General features: G+C 43.0%; 1 protein-coding gene across 1 annotated transcript in view; it reads left to right on the top strand.

Moving 5' to 3' along the window:
- The first annotated feature begins 10,772 nt into the window (after positions 1 to 10,772).
- SLC44A5 (solute carrier family 44 member 5) overlaps positions 10,773 to 20,475 on the top strand; it is a 448,857-nt gene continuing 439,154 nt past the window's right edge. Inside the window, exon 1 of the mRNA XM_060400325.1 lies at positions 10,773 to 11,091. Coding sequence (XP_060256308.1) covers positions 11,058 to 11,091 — 34 coding nt within the window. The 5' untranslated portion in view covers positions 10,773 to 11,057. The remainder of the gene's footprint in view (positions 11,092 to 20,475) is intronic.

Genomic DNA, 20,475 nt, shown 5'->3' with positions numbered 1-20,475 from the left:
TATATTAAAAAAAAAATCCAGGACAGTGTCTTATAGAATTGCACATTTTGATTTTATCTGACTCGTTTCATCATGATTAGATTTAGGTTAAACATTTTTATAAGTAAACTACATAGGTGATGTGTATTTATTATTGATTCCCATCAGGAGGCACATGACACTTAGTTCAGCTATTGATGATGCTGTTTGATTATTGAGTAAGATGGTGACCATACCAACTCTCCATTAAAGATATAATCTTCCCTTTTCAGTCAACAACTACTATACAGGATAATATATAAGAATATCATGTTCTCAACAACCTTTTATCCAAAGGCTTTAGCATCCATTGATGATCCTTAGATGTTATATGGGAAGTTTGCCAAATGATGATTTTCTAATTTTATCTTCTACACTTACTAGCTCAATTCTTCTTAAAAAAAAAAAAACCTAAAATTCTCTCTTTTGGATACCACTATGATTCATAGGGCTTCCCAGGTGACGCTAGTGGTAAAGAACCCACCTGCCAATGCAGGAGATGTTAGAGATGTGTTGGATCCCTGGGTCAGGAAGATCCCTAGAGGAAGGCATGGCAATCGACTCCAGGATTCTTACTTAGAGAATCCCATGGACAGAAGAGCCAGGTGGACTACAGTCTATAGGGTTGCAAAGAGTTGGACATGACTGAAGAAACTTCACATGCCCCTGGATTCATGAATTTTATTTTATTCAATGTATTATAATCCATTATCATTATTTTGTATATATATCTTTTAAACTCAAATCTTCATAATTTTGACCAGTAGACAACTACTTCAAGCTGGCTCATTTGTCCTTTTGACCTGAGCTCATTGGTCTTTGAGGACTTCCTTGCTTTCTGGCACATCAAGATGTTCTTAGTTCACCTACTACTTTGTCTGCTACAGACCTGGAGTCATTTCTCCAAAGATCCCTCTCTCTGTCTTGTGGACAGTGGTATTTAGAAACCAAGATCTGACTGCCAGTTGTGTTCATTAGTATAGAGCAACACTACTTTTAGGCCCAATAAGGGGCTCCAGAACACATCTGAGTGTTAATGTGAAACTTTAACTCTCGTCCAACCCAACAGCCATATAATTAACTTATTAGACGTATTCCAATTACCCATACAGGAGTCAAGGAATCAGAGTTTTATTATTAAAGGTAAATTAAGTCATGTCTTCCTCTTCTTAAAATCATCCCCATGTAGTAAACCTCAGGGCTTCCCTGATAGCTCAGCTGATGAAGAATTTTCCTGCAATGCAGGAGACCCTGGTTCGATTCCTGTGTAGGAAGATCCCCTGGAGAAGGGATGGGCTACCCACACCAGTATTCTTAGGCTTCCCTGGTGGCTCAGATGGTAAAGAATCAGCCTGCAATGCAGGAGACCTGGGTTTGATCTCTGGGTCGGGAAGATCCCCTGGAGGCGGGCATGGCAACCCACTCCAGTATTCTTGCCTGGAGAAACCCCATGGACAGAGGAGCCCGGCAGGCTGCGGTCCATAGGGTCACAAAGAATCGGACATGACTGAGAGACTAAGCACAGCACAGCACAGTAAACTTCAGCCACATTGATCTTCCTTTAGTTCTTCCAATGCAATAGTGTCAGGTGGTGAGCAAGATGGTCCATTTTCAAAACCTTACCTGTTAAAAATGCAAATTTTGTATTTTTAAAGGGTAAGGTTTTGAAAATGGACATCCCTGGTGGCTCAGAGGTTAAAGCATCTGCCTGCAACGTAGGAGACCTGGGTTCGATCCCTGGGTCAGGAAGATCCCCTGGAGAAGGAAATGGCAACCCACTCCAGGATTCTTGCCCGGAGAATCCCATGGACGGAGGAGCCTGGTAGGCTACAGTCCACAGGATCGCAAAGAGTCAGACACGACTGAGCGACTTCACTTCACTTCACTTCACTTCATTCTTATTATGCATACATGTATTAGTACAATAGTACACTCAATGTAAATACAACCAAATAAATATGGTTGGAGTTGGGCTAGCAATTTTCTTTTTAACTGATGGGATGCCTATCAATTTGGAATTTGGAAACCACTGTTCTAATCCTAAATTTCCTCCTGGAGTCTTTGGATGTGCTATTTTCATGAGGAATTTAAGGTTAATTCTATCTCCTCTATAAAAGTGTAAATACCATGCATGCACAGGTCATGTTGTTTTATTTCTCCATTGTATGCCCAATCACCTAGAACATGACTGGCATATAGTATTACTCAATACGTATACACATGTCAGAGTGAATAAATAGAAAGAGAAAAGAATGGAAATTACAATTTGGTCCATTATCAAAAATATCTCTAAAATGTTTCTTTATTTTGTGCGCTATTTATTTTGCATGCAAATTGCTCACTCTTATATGGAGAGGTCAGTTGGTTGATTGGTAGACTGAGTAAAGGAACAAAATTATAAACAGAATTATAATGGAGGGGGTTACTGCAGACACGAGAACATTTTTAGGGTAAAATGATTACTTGGAAGCTAGCAGAGGTCAGATTGAATATTCTGTCCTTGAGCAGGTCAGCTGGAGTATTAAGGAAAACAACTTTATTTGTTTATATATCTATTCCATAAAACCTTGTGAGTTTAACTATAGATCATACATAGCAAACTATCTCTATATAATATCTGACTACCCTTCCACCTATACACTGCTTTACTCGGGCCAGGTCTGTGCTATTTCCCCCAGAGGAACTTCTGAATAATTTGAGCAGAGACCTAGCTTGAGGATTTCTTGGCCTTTCCAAATGCCTTCTCTTGTTTCCTGTGGGTTTCTGTGGAGTTGAACTCTCTTAAGCATACACATCATTGTGGGTACAATAAGGTTCCATGTTAATTAACTCCATTTTAGAAGGACATAGTCCTAGAGTTAGATGACAACTGGGAAATTGAACTTAGGAAAATTAAATTTTCTTTCTCATAGATTCAGTTGCTAGTAGTGATGGCTTTATCATGGCTAGGCAGGTATCACTGCAGAAGAGTTTTGCTCTGAAAGTAGTAAAGTGTTAAGGAATCTTCTTGAGAGGGTTCCACCTCAGAAACCTAGAATTGACATTTAAGTCCCTAAATGCTGTCTCTGAATTTCATGTCTTTCTGTGCAATTCAGACATGCTTAAGTGAAATCACATTTCTTAAGGTCAGGGTCATCAATGGAAGAACTAGAATGAGGTAAGATTCTATAAACTCTCATTCCAGGACCCTCCAACTAAATTCAGGTGAAATGTTATTGTAATGAATATCTGTGTATCTATTATAATGATCAGAGAGAAAGGGAAGATGTATAACTTAAGGTCTCACGTATCCATAACGTTGTGTGAGATGGGGTAGGAAGCCAGCCTCCATTTCTCCACTCCTTCATAGGATGATTTTGAGTATATAAGTGCTATGGGAATTCTTTTAAGTGCACTAGTTGGACTATCTCTCTCTCTTCCTGCCATCTTTTCTCTTTTTACCTTTTTTACCTGTAGTCACATAATTGCAGTTTCCCTTAAAACCTCAGCTGAAGTGAGTATTATGCTTTTTTTTTTGTATGTAAAATTTAACAATACTAGTGGGGCAAGTTTGGATTCTTTTGATAGTCTTTGGTATTAAAATGATTAAAATCAGTGGGGCTTTGTTCCTCCCTTTCACTTTCCCTAAACTGCGTGCTAAGTTGCTTCAGTTGTGTCTGACTCTGTGCGACCCTATGGACTTAGCCCTCAAGTTCCTCTGTCCCTGGGATTATCCAGGCAAGAATAGTGAAGTGGGTAGCCATTCCCTTCTCCAGGGAATTCTTTTTAGTGCACTACACAGAGATCAACCTGCGTCTCCTGTATTAACAGGCAAATGCTTTACTACTGAGCCACCTGGGAAGTCAATTTATGGATAGATATTCAGTATAAAATATTTCAGCCAAAAATAATCTTCTGAGGGTTATATTTTCAACCTTTTTACTGCAGTGGCAGTAACATACAATTAATGACAATCATGCTTTTTGTCGTATGAATGATATTTTAACTTTGGTCTTAAGTATAATTTGTATGATATGTTCATTTTCCCTGTTGGGCTCACGTGATACTTCCACACGTTGAACGTGTATTCCTTTCCACCATTCTGATTGTCTTTTACTCGATAGGTAGTCTTGACAGGGCTGGAATAATCTAAATAGAATTATTACACTACATATAACTAAAGTTACCACTGTAGCACTGTGAGTACCCTTTGAAGGGGTCCATTCAGAACCTTCCTATAAAGGGAAATAGATATTAGGTCAGTTTTGTCCTTGTCACCATCAATACTTCATTATCATCATCAAATAAAATGTAGAGATTTCCTCATGCCCAGCAGAATTACATATGACTTAACATTTTTGATTTACTGTGGCCATTCTCATTGATGGCTCTAAGAACAGCCAGAAATTTAAAAACGCCAATCTCTGCAATCTATCTTTAGAAATCATGATTAAATGGACCTAAAGCCTTGATAACCTCTAATTCTAAGGGTATAGAGACACCAACAGAATTAGATTAGTTCCAAGGATTTGGTTCAGTACTTACTCTTTGGTGATAAAACTCAATTGAGGGCTTCCCTAGTGGCTCAGTAGTAAAGAATCCACTTACCAGTGCAGGAGACCCAGGCTGGATCCCAGGTTGGGGAAGATCCCACATGCCACAGAGCATCTAAGCCCATGCACCACAGCTATTGAGCCTGTGCCCTAGAGCCTGGGAGCTGCAACTGCTGAAGCCCGCACGCGCTAGAGCCCATCCTTGGCAACAAGAGAAGCCCATGTATAGCAACTAGAGAGTAGTCCACACTGGTCACAAATAGAGAAAAGCACACACAGCAATGAAGACCCAGTACAGTCAAGAAAAAAAAAAACAAAACTTGATGGGATGTGAAAATGGATACAGATATACACAGCCCATAAGCTGTATATTACTGACAGTTGTGTTCTGTTTAGCCTGCCTTGTTTTGCTTTGTTTCATGTTAACCAACATGAAAAGAATATTTTATCTGGGAATCCAGATTCCTGAATCCTCTTGAAAAATGAGAATCCTCATATCCAAGGTTTCCATCCCCACAAGCCAACTTGCAGCTGTGTAGTGGTACACGTGCTCTCAACTTTCTGAAGTCGTTACCTCTCACTTAAGTGTAGCCTACATATGTATGGGGGCTTCCTGGTGGCTAAGATGGCAAAGAACCTGCCTGAAGTGCAGACTTGGGTTTGACCCCTGGGTCAGGAAGATCCCCTAGAGAAGGAAATGGTAACACATTCTAGTATTCCTGCCTGGAGAATTTCATGGACAGAGGACTAGTGGGCTATAGTCCATGGGGTCTTCAAAGAATCTGGCCTCTGGTGACTAACATTTTTTTTACATATGTATACTGTTTGTGTCATGTACTTTGCTTTACTGATCCCTCAGTTCAGTTCAGTCACTCAGTTATGTCTGACTCTTTGTGACTCCATGGAGCAACCAGCCCTCCCTGTCCATCACCAACTCCCTGAGTTTACTCAAACTCATGTCCATTGAGTAGGTGATGCCATCCAACCATCTCATCCTTTATTGTCCCCTTCTTCTCCTGCCTTCAATCTTTCCCAGCTCAGGGTCTTTCAAATGAGTTAGTTCTTCATATCAGGTGGCCAATGTATTGGAGATTCAGCTTCAGCATCAGTCCTTCCAATGAATATTCAGGGTTGATTTCCTTTAGGATGGACTGGTTGGATCTCCTTGCAGTCCAAGGGACCCTCAAGAGTCTTCTCCAACACCACAGTTCAAAAGCATCAATTCTTCGGCACTCAGCTTTCTTTATAGCCCAACTCTCACATCCATACCTGACTACTGGAAAAACCATAGCTTTGACTAGACAGACCTTTGTTGGCAAAGTAATGTCTCTGCTTTTTAATATGTTGTCTAGGTTGGTCATAACTTTTCTTCCAAGGAGCAAGCGTCTATTAATTTCATGGCTGCAGTCACCATCTGCAGTGATTTTGGAGCCCCCAAAAATAAAGTCTGACACTGTTTTCACTGTTTCCCCATCTATTTGCCATGAAGTGACGGGATCAGATGCCATGATCTTCGTTTTCTGAATGTTAAGCTTTAAGCCAACTTTTTCACTCTCCTCGTTTGCTTTCATCAAGAGGCTTTTTAGTTCCTCTTCACTTTTTGCCATGAGGGTGGTGTCATCTGCATATCTGAGGTGATTGATATTTCTCCCGGCAATCTTGATTCCAGCTTGTGCTTCATCCAGCCCAGCGTTTCTCATAATATACTCTGCATATGAATTAAATAAGCAGGGTGACAGTATACAGCCTTGATGTACTCCTTTCCCTATTTGGAACCAGTTTGTTGTTCCATGTCCAGTTCTAACGGTTGCTTCTTGACCTGCATACAGATTTCTCAAGAGGCAGGTCAGGTGGTCTAGTATTCCCATCTCTTTCAAAATTTTCCAGAGTTGTTGTGGTACACTGCCGGGAGCCAGCATGGGAGATCCCACCCATTACAAGGTCATGCAGGACTCGAGGGAATCCGTGGGCCATCTGACCCATGACAAGGTCATGTGGAAGAGTCCTGATGAGCAAAGCCTCAGGACTCGACAGACCCCTGGACCTGCTTGAGCATCTACCCCCAAACCAGAATCTGTCTGTCTTATTATTTTATGTCTTTCACCAGCTCTTCTGACATTAGCAAGGGGCAGCCCCTGACCAAAAGAGTTAACTCAGGGCTCTAGTTGATAAGTCTCCTGGGCATGAAAGGAGTGTTTCAAACCCTCTGTTAGCATTCTAGCTTACTTGGCAAGTTTAGCCAGACTCCTGTAACATTGTTGAGCCTATGCTTACTGCCAAGTTCTCACATCCCTTATCCATTGTGTTCCTAGGAGTGCATAAGGTCAGGATGTAAAAGAAACAAGTAATGGCCTTAGCATTAGCAACATTAGACTTTGAGTTAATAAGTTCTTTCTTTGCTGTAACCCGCTGATTCTTTGCTCCATAAAAATGTAACTCTGTACTTTAAGAGTGATGCAGGCTAAGAATTTAAGAAGAAACACTTCAAGGGAAAATCATTGTTCTGGTGTTCTGGCTGACCAACCTTTATCAAAAAGAGATCATGGAATATTAACAGGCCTCCGGAATAGAAGATGATGTACAGAAAATAAGACTTCTGCAGGAGGGAACCTGATATCAATAAAAGTTATTACTGATGGAATGTTGAGTTGACTCTGCATTTTCACCTTGCTGTATGTATAACTCAGGGTATAAAAGCCCCGAGAAGAATAAAGTAAATGGGCCTCGCTTGAAGAAGCTTGGTCACCCCTTGTCTCTTTCTTTCTCTCTTTATCTGACTATCTTCATTTGCCAATGTCATCCATCCTGAGGATATCCCTGGACTCTGCTGAGGCTGGACCTTCGAAGTCCACACAGTCAAAGGCTTTGTAATAGTCAATAAAGCTGGAGTATGTTTTTCTGGAACTCTCTTGCTTTTTTGATCCCTACAAATATTCTATTTACAATCCTTAAACAAAAGCATGCACTGTGAGCTACCCAGGGCCTGAGTAACTGTGACTGTAATGTCTCTGCGTCTGTTCACTCATCTGTTTGGTTGGGCTCAACACACCTCTTTTCATAGTCTTCTGTAATAGTTGTGACCTTCAATTAAGAAAATGCATGCAAAAATACTTAGAAGTTCTACAAGTTAATCATGAAAGTGAAACTGTGAGTCTCTCAGTCGTGTCCAACTCTGTGACCCAATGGACTGTAGCCTGCCCATCTATGGAATTTTGGGGGCAAGAATAGTGAAGTGTGTTGCCATTCCCTTCTCCAGAGGATCTTCCTGAATCAGGAATTGAACCTAGGTCTCCTACATTGCATGCAAATTCCTTGCTATCTGAGCCACCAGGAAGCCATGTACACAAAATAGACAGTTTGTCAACTAAAATCTTGAGTTCCCTCTGCTAATAGTAATGGCATCATGGAAGCAATAAATAGAAGGAAACAACTCCTGGTCTGAAACAGAGCTATTCTATTTCATAGGCAGCTGGTGTCATGGAATGCTACTGCTACTGCTACGTCACTTCAGTCGTGTCTGACTCTATGTGACCCCATAGACGGCAGCCCACCAGGCTCCCTCGTCCCTGGGATTCTCCAGGCAAGAACACTGGAGTGGGTTACCATTTCCTTCTCCAATGTATGAAAGTGAAAATTGAAAGTGAAGTCGCTCAGTCGTGTCCGACCCTTAGCGACCCCATGGACTGCAGCCCACCAGGCTCCTCTATCCATGGGATTTTCCAGGCAAGAGTACTGGAGAGGGGTGCCATGAGGCTGATGTTAAGTTAGAAGAGCTTCACGGAAGTCCTGAAAGCTGTGAACAAATAATTGTACCTCCAGGAACCTCATGTCCTCATGTATAAAACATGGAAGACAGGGCCTGCCCTCTGAATTCCCAAGTTTGTGGTCAGCATCAAATGAAATAAAGTATGTGAAAGTAATGAATGAACTGTCAGACATTGTCTTAATATAGGCAATAATTAGTATTTAGTGATAAAGTATGAACACATAAAGAATGTTTCCACGTCTAATATTTACACATTTTAAGAGTCTGAAAAGTAGTTTAGAATTAAATCAAAGATGGCTTTTTGGAAGAGAAAGTTTTGATTAAGTCTCATTTCTAGCTATACAACAGAGAATGGGCCTGTGTTGCTAATTAAAATAAGCTTGCTATTTTGTTTTTTAATTCCATTCAACATCTTTGTTGTGAGAAGAATTGGGTATTTCATATTTTCTTCAAACTACTTACCTCAATATAAAACATTGTATAAAGTTAAATTTAGAAAGAGTGCAAAAAAATCTGACTATTTTGTGACTAAGAAATCTCAGGACATTTATTAGAACTGGAAGGAATCTTTGAGATGATATTTTATAAATCAGGAAGCAGCACAGCAGGATTAAATGACTTGTGCAAATTCTCAAAGCTATGAGGTTGCAGGGTTAGAATTCAAGACCAGAGACTTGGACTCCAGTGTTTGTTTTTTTTTTTTTTTTTCCTTCTTCAAACTTCTTATTTTATATTGAGATAGAGCCAATTGTCAATGTTTTGATATTTTCAGGTGAATAGTGGAGGAAACCAGCCATCCATATACATGTATCCATTCTCTCCCAACCCCTCTTCCATCCAGGCTGCCTCATGACAATGAGCAGAGTTCCACGTGCTATACAGCAGGTTCTTGTTGGTTATCCATTTAAAATATAGCAGTATGTATATTGGACTCCAGTGTTCATACAGGGGCAACACATCAATGCCGGGGCAACTTCTGACTAGTGGTCCTGAAGTGAATCACTGGATGTTTAGATAATCAGATTAGGTTGGGGATACAGGAAAGAGGGAACTGCTGATAAGATCTCTGTGAATTAGAATGTGGGTTTTGAGGAAATCCCAGTTCCTGCAAAGAAAGAAAGGAATTGGCATCTTCCCGCATGCCTATGGCAATCTCCTCCCTACTCTACTCCTTCCAACATTCCTTTAAAGCTAGGCTACCAATCCTAAAGGAAATCAACCCCGAATGTTCATTGGAAGGGCTGATGCTGAAGCTCCGATACTTTGGCCACCTTCAACACTTTAGACAACTCATTGGAAAAGACCCTGATGCTGGGCAGGATTGAAGGCAAAATGAAAAGAGGGAGGCAAAGGATGAGATAGTTAGATAGCATCAGCGACTCAATGGACATAAGTTTGAGCAAACTCTGGAAGATAGTGAAGGACAGGGAAGCCTGGTGTACTGCAGGCCAAGGGGTCGCAAAGGATCAGACACGATTGAGCGATTGAACAACAATAACTTGGTTACCTTTACATTCTCAGATCAGTCAGACTCTTGCATGACCTTGCTGCCGAGACACACCGGTGAGACTCCCTTTCTGATCAGCACGCTAGAGGAGGACAGCTCCTTCCGGGTAATGAAAACTTCAAATGACAATCAGAGCGAGGAAGAACTCGACCATTGGAACAGTTTCTCCTGGAGGTCAAGCAATCACTCCTCCACCTCCTAATTTCTCCAGTTTCCGAGAGCATGCTTTCTTTCCTCTTTTTCCGCAGCCCTAAGGGACCTGTCCTGAGTTTTCACTATAAGAAGTTTAGGGCCTGAACTAGGTCATTCTTCCAGTCGTCTGTCCCTGGGCGGCCTCTGGAACTTAATTTCTCTCCTCTCTACCACTCACTATCCAGTGGCTCTCTTCCCTTCTCGGTTCCGCAGGGGCAGAGGCATCCGCGCGTCCCGGGGCTCATCGCCCGCTTGGAATTCGGGCTCGGTGCCCGAGACCAGCTTTTTGCGGAGCGGCCCGGTCGCAAGTGCAGGTGCCAATACCCCTGCAGTTGGCCGGAGTTCTTGGCGTACGGACTGGTGCCTTTCGCGGGCCTTCGCTGCCGCCGACGTCGCGCCCTGCCACCTGGGGTGGGGCTGTTAGCTTCCGAGGCGCCGAGGCAGGCAGGATGCGAGCTCTATCAGAGTTGGACCGTCTGGCTTTCTCCTCCCGAGTCGCAGATGGCCGCGGGACCCCCACTTCCTCCAGCAGTCCCCTGCCGCCGCCACCATCGCCTTCCCCAGCACCGGCGGCTGGAAGACAGCGCCGTCACTGGTTGGATTGGAGTCGGCGGCTCAGACGGGACACCCTGGGGTGGGGGAGTAGGGGAGGGAGGGTGTGCGAAAGGGGGAGGTCAGTGCTGGGCGGGCACTCGGGGGACCCGGCGCTGCCCCCTCCAGCAGCAGCAGCAGCACAGCAGCATCCACAGCCGCCGCCGCAGTCTGAGCGGCCGCAGCAGAGCGAGCGCGAGCTTCACCAGCTCCGCGTGGCGGAGAGCAGAGGGGCGGCGGCGCCCGCCCCAGCCGAGCCGAGCAGAGCCGAGCGCGCAGCCGGGCCGCCGCCGCCGCCGCCTCGCAGATGCCATCACAGCAACAAAGAGCTCGCTGAGCTGAGAGCCGCGGCGAGAGCTCGCCTGGAAGCCCTCCACGGTGCCCGCTCCAGGAGCTGGGTGACAGCAGGAGGAAACGCTCCGGGGGTCTGGGGGAGGGGAGGGGACAGGAGATGGCCAAGAAGAGAAAGCCCCCCAGCATCAAGGGTGAGTTCACGCTCCATTCTCACCTCGCTCCATCCCACCTCCCATCCGCCGACCGCCCCTGTGGCTAGCCTGTTTACATCCGGGCTTGGCCAAGTGGAAGGCTGCCTGCTGGGGAAGAGTTTTCCTTCTCTGGGAGGCGGGGAGAACTGCTGCACCTTCCTTTACCTCCAAGGAGACTCCGATAGGAGTTTGTCCCCTTTTTGTAACCCGGGGAAACCTGGAGACTCTTGTTCTCACCCCACTCCTTTCCCACTCCAAGAGCTTGGGTATCTGTTGCGCCTTACCCCCTCAGGGCAGTGGGGAGAGAAGCGGCTCGGCTCCTCTGGTCTTAACCTTTTCGGAATCAGGCTGTGTGTGTGTGCGTGTGTGTGCGTGTGTGTGTGTGTGTGTGTGTGTGAGAGAGAGAGAGAGAGAGAGAGAGACAGACAGACAGACAGACAGACAGACACAGAGTGAGTTTTTCGAGGTGTCTCTCTACTACTCTCTCCTCCCAACCTGCCTTCCCCCTCCATCCCTTCATCCCAGGGTGACAAGTTCTGCATCCATTTTCCCACCCTCCAGCCTCAAGAGGAGATAGGAGCTGTCTGGCTCTCTTTTCCCCCCATGGTCAAGGGGATTTGCTGCGGGTAGGGTCCCTGCAGGCTTTTCCCGTCTTCCCGACCTGCTGAGGCGGGCAGTGAATCCCCTTGTTGAGGCGGGCCCCTGTTGCTCGTTTGGAACCAGGGCTTCTAAAGTTGGAAAGTTCAGAGGGGGAGAAGCTCTGGCAGGGAGGATAAGGATGAGCTTGTTGCCGGGTGACTTCAGGCATCGCGGAGTGGTCGAGAGCTGAACTCTGGAGGGAGCCTCGTAGGCGGCGTCCAGCAGGAGCTGGGTATCCAGGACTCGCCCAGCGCCGCGCTGCGCGCCGGGAGCGGGTGCACTCGCCGCCCGCGACCGCAGCGCGGACTAGCAGAGGTGGCCGCTGGCCGGCGGACTAGCGCTTCGACTCTCGCGCTGGGGAGCTAGCGGTGGCGGAGAGGTGGTCTTGCAGCACTGCAGGGAGGTGGAAACCAGCTGGGCACCATGCGCGGTGAGGAAGCCTGTGCCGGGGAACTGCACCGGAGCTTGGTGGGAAGGAGGAAGCAGTGGCGTTTGAAGTTGGATTTCAACCCAATGGGCCTAATAGCCCTGGAGGCGGACATTTATCGCAGTTTGGGGTTTAATAAAACGGGACCACACTGAGATGCGAAGGGATGTACTCTTGAAAATACAGGTTTGGTTTGCAGCAGCGCGCCAGGCTTTGGCTTGCTGCTTCCTTTTTTTCCCCCAAGTCTTGCTTGTGGGAGCTTAGCTCTACTCTAGAGGTCACTAGGGGGACACAACTTTATCTTGGTGCTTCAGCTTGACTTTTAATTGCCGCTGAGTACTCAAATCACTTATTGGAAAGGGTTTCAAACCATGCTTCTTAATCTTTTAGAAGATGTTGTTACGAAATACCCAGGATTTTCTCTTTTCTGCTCTAAACTATAATAGATATATAATTTTAGTGCAATGCGTTTCCTTAAAAATAATACAGCTCCTGTAAAATAGAAAAGGCCTTAATCTTCATTTTTTTCTCTCCCAGTGACTTAGTACATGTTTACAGTGGTAGACGACTAAAGAAAGAATGAGAGAATATATTCATATATTCATCTACGAACAATTTTCTTATGACAATCTCAAAGAATGAGTATAAACCCAGAATGACAGGGTGCATTAGCTGCACTTTTGGTTCACTCCTTTTTATGAAACCATATCGCACCATGAATGAAACAGAAGGATTGGTTTTCAGCACTGCTGAACGGCTATCCATTGGCAGAAATACATTTCATACCCACCCCAAAACTGGCAGATTGTAAATGAGCCATGAAGAGTGGAAAAATTTTTCCAGTTTTACAATACATGCTAGGTGGAGACAATCTTACCCTGAAATTAATCTTGGTAGACATGCAAAAAGATACAATTGAGGCCAAATTAATAAGTGAACTAGTATAACAGTTTGATGAAACATATCTCATTACTACCCACCCCAAACACAAAGAAGTTTTTGATTTGTAAGCCAAGATAGGATTGTATTTTCTTAAATTTAACTGGATAGTGAACTAATTGAAGAGCAGCCATTAATAGAGTTTTGTCATTTAAATGTTGAGTTTTTTTTTTTTTTGGAGGAATTAATAACTAGGCTTTCCTAGGAAATATCTCAAGAAAGTTTATTGTAGTTCTTTAAAAATAAGATTTTCTCATGCTACATGTTTTCTTTAAAAGTTATGTTATTGAACTCTTACTGATTTGTGTGTTTTTTTCTCTCTCTACTAATGCCGAGTTTCTTTTTCTTTAAACCAGATTGCCATTTCTTTCTTAAAAGGAAAGAAACCTTTGAGAAAATCCTTGGAGTTTCCCTTTAGCAAAGCACAGTTAATTGTGATAGTTCAAAGGCAAGCCCAGGAAGTTGGAATCCATTTATTTGCCTCAATGTTGCCTTTTAAGAGGAGCACTTTACAAAAGCATCTGACTGCTGGCTTGCTGAACTGCTCCCAGACATCTGCTTCTAAGCTACAACCAACTTAAACTGGGACTTCCTGGTAGAAAACCAAACTGCTAAATGCGAGGGCATTTTTGTTTGCCTGTTTAGTTTTTTTTGGCAGGCTGGGGCGAACTTTGTGAATAATAAACTATACATTTAGCAGCATCCTGCCTGTGTTGGTTATCCTCTATCCAGAGCTGTTTCTCTGCTTAGATGATTTGTTAGAGCATGTGACAGGCAAGTTGCTCATTGGCTCCTGTGGTCCTTGCAACAGACACTACACATCTAGAAAGCTAGAAATTGGCCAAAGGGAAACAGTCTTTTAATACTGACAGAAGATACTAGCTTTCATTTGTGGCACTCATTTAAAGACATTTATAAAATGACTTTTATAAAAGAATATTTGTCAATCCAATATTTATAATATTTTAATGAAAAGATGGAGAAGGCAACAGCAGCCCACTCCAGTACTCTTGCCTGGAAAATCCCATCGACAGAGGAGTCTGGTGGGCTGCAGTCCATGGGGTCGCTACAAGTTGGACACGACTGAGCAACTTCACTTTCACTTTTCACTTTCATGCATTGGAGAAGGAAATGGCAACCCACTCCAGTGTTCTTGCCTGGAGAATCCCAGGGACAGGGGAGCCTGGTGGGCTGCCGTCTATGGGGTCACACAGAGTCAGACACAACTGAAGTGACTTAGCAGCAATGAAAAGATATGCTGTAGTCCATTTCAATAAAAGTCTTATAAGCATAGGTTAGTTATATCGATTATAGTGATACTAACCCTCCTCCCCCAGTATTATTAGTACAACAAGGATTCTCATTCACATTTAAAGGTTAAGTTATGCTTGGATTCATCTATTTATGCATTCATTCAGGAATTTTATTGACTACTGGATATGTACTAGGTTCTGTGCACAATTAGGGATGCATTGATAAACATGATACCCAATGAAAGGTATATTAAGAGGGAGGCTTGGAAAGACTAGGTAAACAAATACATGAATAAGAAAATTTTACAATGATTAATATCATGAAAATAAAATAGGACAGATTCTGGAAAGTGATTGTGGGGTTAGTTTATTTGTGTGTGTGTGTGTGTGAGGTTACTTTAGATTGTGACATTTGAGCTGGGAACCAAATGATGAGTAATTTACCTGCCAAGAGCTGGAACATGGCACTGCAAGCCTTAAGGCAGGAATGAGATTTTGGCTTGGGACGTTCAAATACAGAAGAACTGCCAGTTTGGCTGGAGTGCATTACGTTAGGTAGAGACTGGTAGGGAGAGGCCAGACTTTTGGGACCCTAAATAAGAGTTAGATTTTAGTTTAAGTGCAGTGAGAAGCCTATTGGATGGTCACTGGACATATAAGGCTTCATTCTCATCCTTGAGGATGGTTTCAGGGAGAGCAGCTTTCCTACGTCAACACCCTAGGCCAAGTAAAGTCCCAACCCAATGAACTTCACTTTTCTAAAAGGTCTAGTTATAATCAAGGAACTGAGGCCTCCTGCTGAGAGCCCTCTTACCTGCCATATTTGGGGCTGAGATGTTGATAGCATTTCTAGGAATCTCTGCTTAAGGAAACAATTCTAAAGAGAATGAGGACTATTAATAATTCAACATTTTCGTAAAGGTTAGTCATCATCCCCATTCCCCAGCCCCCAACAATTCTTTCAAAGCAAGTAAATCTTAGGAAAAGCATATTTTAATGGTAGAAGGGAGGAGTACAAAGCGCCTAGAACATTATTGTGCAGTAGGTGGAATGTGGAAGGCAGGACAAGAGGCTCCTAGGTAACGGAAAGGGGTCCGTGAAAGAAGGGTGATGCTTGGAAAGGGGACATGAGAAAGCCTCTGAGACAACATCAGCCAGTTTATGATTTTGCCAAGAGAAGCAGAAGCCTGATGTGAGAGTATGCCAAGAGAAACACTCTAATTCAAGCACAAAGGAAGTTCAAATCAGGGTATCTTTATGCTTTTGACTGCTTTTTACTTGTGAAGCATTTATAACAATAAAAGCACACAGGCTTTTAAAAAAGCTCTTTGATTTTACTTATTATTAGGTAGCTCTAATGGATTATAAACCTCACAGATGAAAACAGCATAAAAAAAGTAGTGATAAAAACTGCTATTTGTTGGAGGTATCTGCTTGACATCTAATTAGCAAGGAAATCATACTCCTGGGTCTCTATCTTGCTGTGGAGATGTTGGCAGTGGGGAAGAGGGCAGGACATTGGGTTTGTTGGATGATTTTCTGTCCCATAGGCATTTATTCCTAGAAGGTGCCATGATATTTAGAAGACGTGTAAATCATAATTTTAAAGCCCTCCACTGTCTCTCCCACCTTCACCTGTCTGCATTTTTTTTGCCAGCAATTAATAATGAAAACTATGTGAAGAATTTTTGTAGCTTCAGGACATTGTTTAGTCCCCTCTCCCTGTTTTCTTTGTGGTCGGATGGACTCTTGAGGCTGGCAGGGCTGCTAGTACTAAGGGATTATGTAACTAAGAGTGGTTTTGGTCCTTACTGGTACCGTAACACAATGTGTTTATGACATCAGATTTTTTCATAGCATTGAGAGTCATAGTAGGTTAGAGTTAAAAGAAAGGCTCAGTGTTGATAGAGTTAGTGGAGGAATGCTATAGTAAGAGGTGAGTAATGCTGTCAAATATGAATAGTCTATATAAGGAATTTGGTCAAGTGTATTATTTGTAATTGCATATTATGTATAAGTCAGGATATGTCTCTCTATATCTAGAGAGAGAGATGTATATAGGCATATCTTGATATGTATTTAAACTAGAGCTCAGTTCCCAATGTAAATTCAGATTTCACTCTGTACATGCGAGTGTGATCATGTCTGCATTTTACATATAAGGAAACTGAGACACAAAGATATTAGGTACTTTCTTGGGGTCTAAGAATAAATTTTGTACTGTGGATAAAAGCATAACCAAGCCGTATGACACACTCTCCTTTGATTATGTTCAGTGTGTTTTAAAATTAATTAATTAATTATAATTGGAGGCTAATTACTTTACAATGTTGTAGGGGTTTTCGCCATACACTGGTATGAATCAGCCATGGGTGTACATGTGTTCCTCCTCCTGAATCCCCCTCCCACAGCCTTCCCTATCCCATCATCCCTCAGGGGTGTCCCAGTGCATTGGCTTTGAGTGCCCTGTCTCATACATCAAACTTGGACTAGTGATCTGTTTCACATATGATAATACACAGGTTTCAATGCTCTTCTCCAAAATCATCCCACCCTTGCCTTCTTCCACAGAGTCCAAAAGTCTGTTCTTTATATCTGTCTCTTTTGCTGTCTTGCATATAGGGTCATCATTACCATCTTTCTTAATTTCATATATATACGTTATTATACTGTATTGGTGTTTTCCTTTCTGACTTACTTCACTCTGTATAACCGGCTCCAGTTTCATCCATCTCATTAGAACTGATTCAAATGCATTCTTTTTAGCTGAGTTATATTCACTGTTTTACTACCTGTTCACTTTCCTCAAGATCTCTCAAGTCTAACATAGAAAGGGAGATCAATTTTGCTTCTTCATGCTGAATCAAGAGGATGATACACTTTCCTCAGAAGTATCACAACTTTATTGTTTGTGATCCACTTTTAAAATTAAAAATACATTGCTAACAAAGTAGGCTAACTGCTCACAAATGCTAAGGTGATTTGTACAGAGGTTTTAGGGCCTCTCTAGAGATAGGGAGGCCAGACAAAGTGAACAAATATTCTCATTTTTTGAAGTGGTATAAGTTGGAAAAGATGCATGTGGGTCCCCTCTGAAGTAGATTCCAGTCATTTTGCCATTCACGTGGAAAGCCATTTAACTGCTGTGGTAGCTAGTCTTTAAGATGGCATCAGTGTTTTTTGCCTCCTGGTGTTCACACCTTTACATACTCCTGTCCCACACTGAATTGGGGCTGTATGTGGCCTGTAGCATGTGGTGGAAGGCTATGTTGTACATAAAGACATGGCGGCTTCTGTCTCACTCTTGTATATCTGATGCTCTCTTATATTGCTTACTTTGGGGAAGACCAGCTGCCAAGTTGTGAAGGCACTCAGGCATTCTGGTGGAGACGCCCACGTGGGAAAGAACTGAGGCCTCTTGGTAAGAGCCAACTTCAGCTTGCCCACCTTGTGCACGACCTACCTTAGAAACAGACCCTCTAGCCCAGTTAAGCCTTCCGGTGTCTATAGCCTTAGCCAAAATCTAACTGAACGTCATGAGAAATCCTTACCTAGGTCTACCCAACCAGCCTATTTTTGGATTCCAATATTGCAGAAACAGTGAGAGATGATAAACGGGTACTGTTGTGCTGAGTGACTAAAGTTTGTTACACAACATTGGAAAATGAATATATCTGTGGTTCATTACTTTTGTACCTTTATCTTGGGAGGTAGGGACCCTCTTATGGTGTGTAAATAGTAGGCGAGACTGTGTATGTGTGAAAAAAACATATATAGTTTTAAAACCTTCCACTACAATAATTTACTTATTTATATAATTTTTATATGTAAAGGATTAATATATCATTATTAATCTTTAAGTTACATATCTTTTATATATAACTGATTAATTTTATTTATATAATTACTCCAGGATTTCCCCTAAGCTAGCTGCTACTTCCAGGCTCCTGGGAATAAATAAAAAACTGAATTCACAATCTTCTACTAGTCTTGGCATTGGCCCTGAATCTTGGTTCTCTTTATTACTTCAGAGAGCTGGGCTGAAAACCTGAAGTCCTCTTTTCCCTGTTTCCCTTGAGGTCCTTTTAGTAGCTTGATTCCTTCTCCTCCACTTCTTTGATTGGTCCTCATTTCTGCCCTCTATAATTCACTTGGTTTTGCAGGTACCTTCCAAATAAAAGCCCCACCAAATGAAAAAATGAGAGTGATGGACTACAAATGCCCCAAGTCCTTCAACAGACCTCCAAACCGAAAAGACAAAAAGTCCCTTAAACCTAAAATCTCCCAATAAACCCTTCTCCAGCTATATTTATCTACTTCTCCCTACCAGGGAGTCCCTGCCCCTCCCAGCCCAACTAGGCCCTTGATGTATGACAAGGAGAGTGAGAAAGAGGATAAAGTAAACATGAAGAAGGCTGTGATTCTTCTACTTCAGTGTAGAATAGTAGTCTGCTTTATTTCAGCCCCTCACTCATTTCTTCATTCACTTGACAAATATTTATTGAAGACTTACTCTGTGCTAGAAGTGTATTTGGGAATCAAAATGGAGCCTTTAGGTAGGGAACACAGACCATGAATAAACTGTTGAGATTAAAAATGGAAATGTACTATGAGGAAAAAAATAGAGCAAGATCTGGGGGATTTGGAGGGCTGGTGATGGCCTGGTGAGGGAGGGTGAGCTATTAATAGGATGGTTGCTGCTGCTGCTGTTGCTAAGTCGCTTCAGTCGTGTCCGACTCTGTGCGACCCCATAGACGGCAGCCCACCAGGCTCCCCCTGTCCCTGGGATTCTCCAGGCAAGGAGTGGGTTGCCATTTCCTTCTCCAATGCATGAAAGTGAAAAGTGAAAGTGAAGTTGCTCAGTCGTGTCTGACTCTTCGTGACCCCATGGACTGCAGCCTACCAGGCTCCTCCACCCATGGGATTTTCCAGGCAAGAGTACTAAAGTGGGGTGCCATTGCCTTCTCCGAATAGGATGGTTAGGTTGACTTAATTGGAAACATAATATTGAAGGAGACAAAGTAGTTTTTATGGAGGAGGAAGAATCTTTCAGAAAGAGAGAAAAGCCAGTGCAAAGACCCCCTGGTGAGAGTATACTGGCATGTTTGATAAACAGAAAGGAGAATGAATGAAATTAGTAAAGAAAATAGAAATAGGAAAGGGGGGCAGAACAGTGAGGGAGGACTAGATCACATCCGGCCCTGTAGGCAATTTTAAAGACTTTGACTTTAATCTTCAATGAAATGGGGCATCATCGAAGGTTTTGAAAGGACTAATGGGCTCTGACTGAATTTGAAAAGAATTGCTGTGGCTACCACGTTGAAAATATCTCCTCAGGGCAGGAGAGAAGCTAGAAGACCAGTAAAGAGTCTTGCAATATTTCAGTTGAGAAATGATGGTGGCAACTATCAGTGCAGTAGCAGTGGAGGGCCTGAGAAATGGAAAGACATGGAATATATTTTGAGGGTGGAGCTAATATGGTTTCCAGAACTAACAGGCTGTGTAAGAGAGATATGAGTCATGGATGATTCCATAGTTTGTGACCTGGGCTACTAATAGGATGGAGTCGTTATCAGCTGGTATTGGAAGACTGTGGATGGGGCAAGTTTAGTGAGAAAGGAGTTCAGTTTTTGTTTTGTTTTGTTTTGTTTTTTTTAGGAGATCAGTTTTGGACACATATGAGTTGAAGTGTTCATTTGATAATCAAGTGGAGATGACAAGTAGGAGGTCAAACACATGAATCTGGAGTCTGTGGGAGAGGCTGGGCTGATGATGTGAGTTTGGGAGACATTGGCACCTAGGTGGTAAGACCTTAGGCTGAATAACTTCCTGGCAAGTGAGTGTAGGCTGAGAGACATGATCTAAGCCCAAGGTTACTGCATTATTAAGAGGGAAGGGAGATGGAGTGGAAACTGGTAAAAGAGATTCAGAAAGGGCAACTGGTGAGTAAGGGGAAAGTCAAGAGTGTGAGGGGTACCAGAGCCAAGGGAGGAAGTGTATCAGAGTGGAAAAGAATAATTGACTGTGTCAAATGCTGCTGATGAAGTAACATGAGGGTTGAGAAGTGACCGTGGCATTTATTGCTGTGAGGGTTACTGAAGACCTTGACAAGGGCAGTTGGAATAG

This window comes from Ovis aries, chromosome 1, assembly GCF_016772045.2.
Source record: "Ovis aries strain OAR_USU_Benz2616 breed Rambouillet chromosome 1, ARS-UI_Ramb_v3.0, whole genome shotgun sequence".
Taxonomy (NCBI): domain Eukaryota; kingdom Metazoa; phylum Chordata; class Mammalia; order Artiodactyla; family Bovidae; genus Ovis; species Ovis aries.
This window is presented reverse-complemented; position numbering and strand designations above follow the sequence as displayed.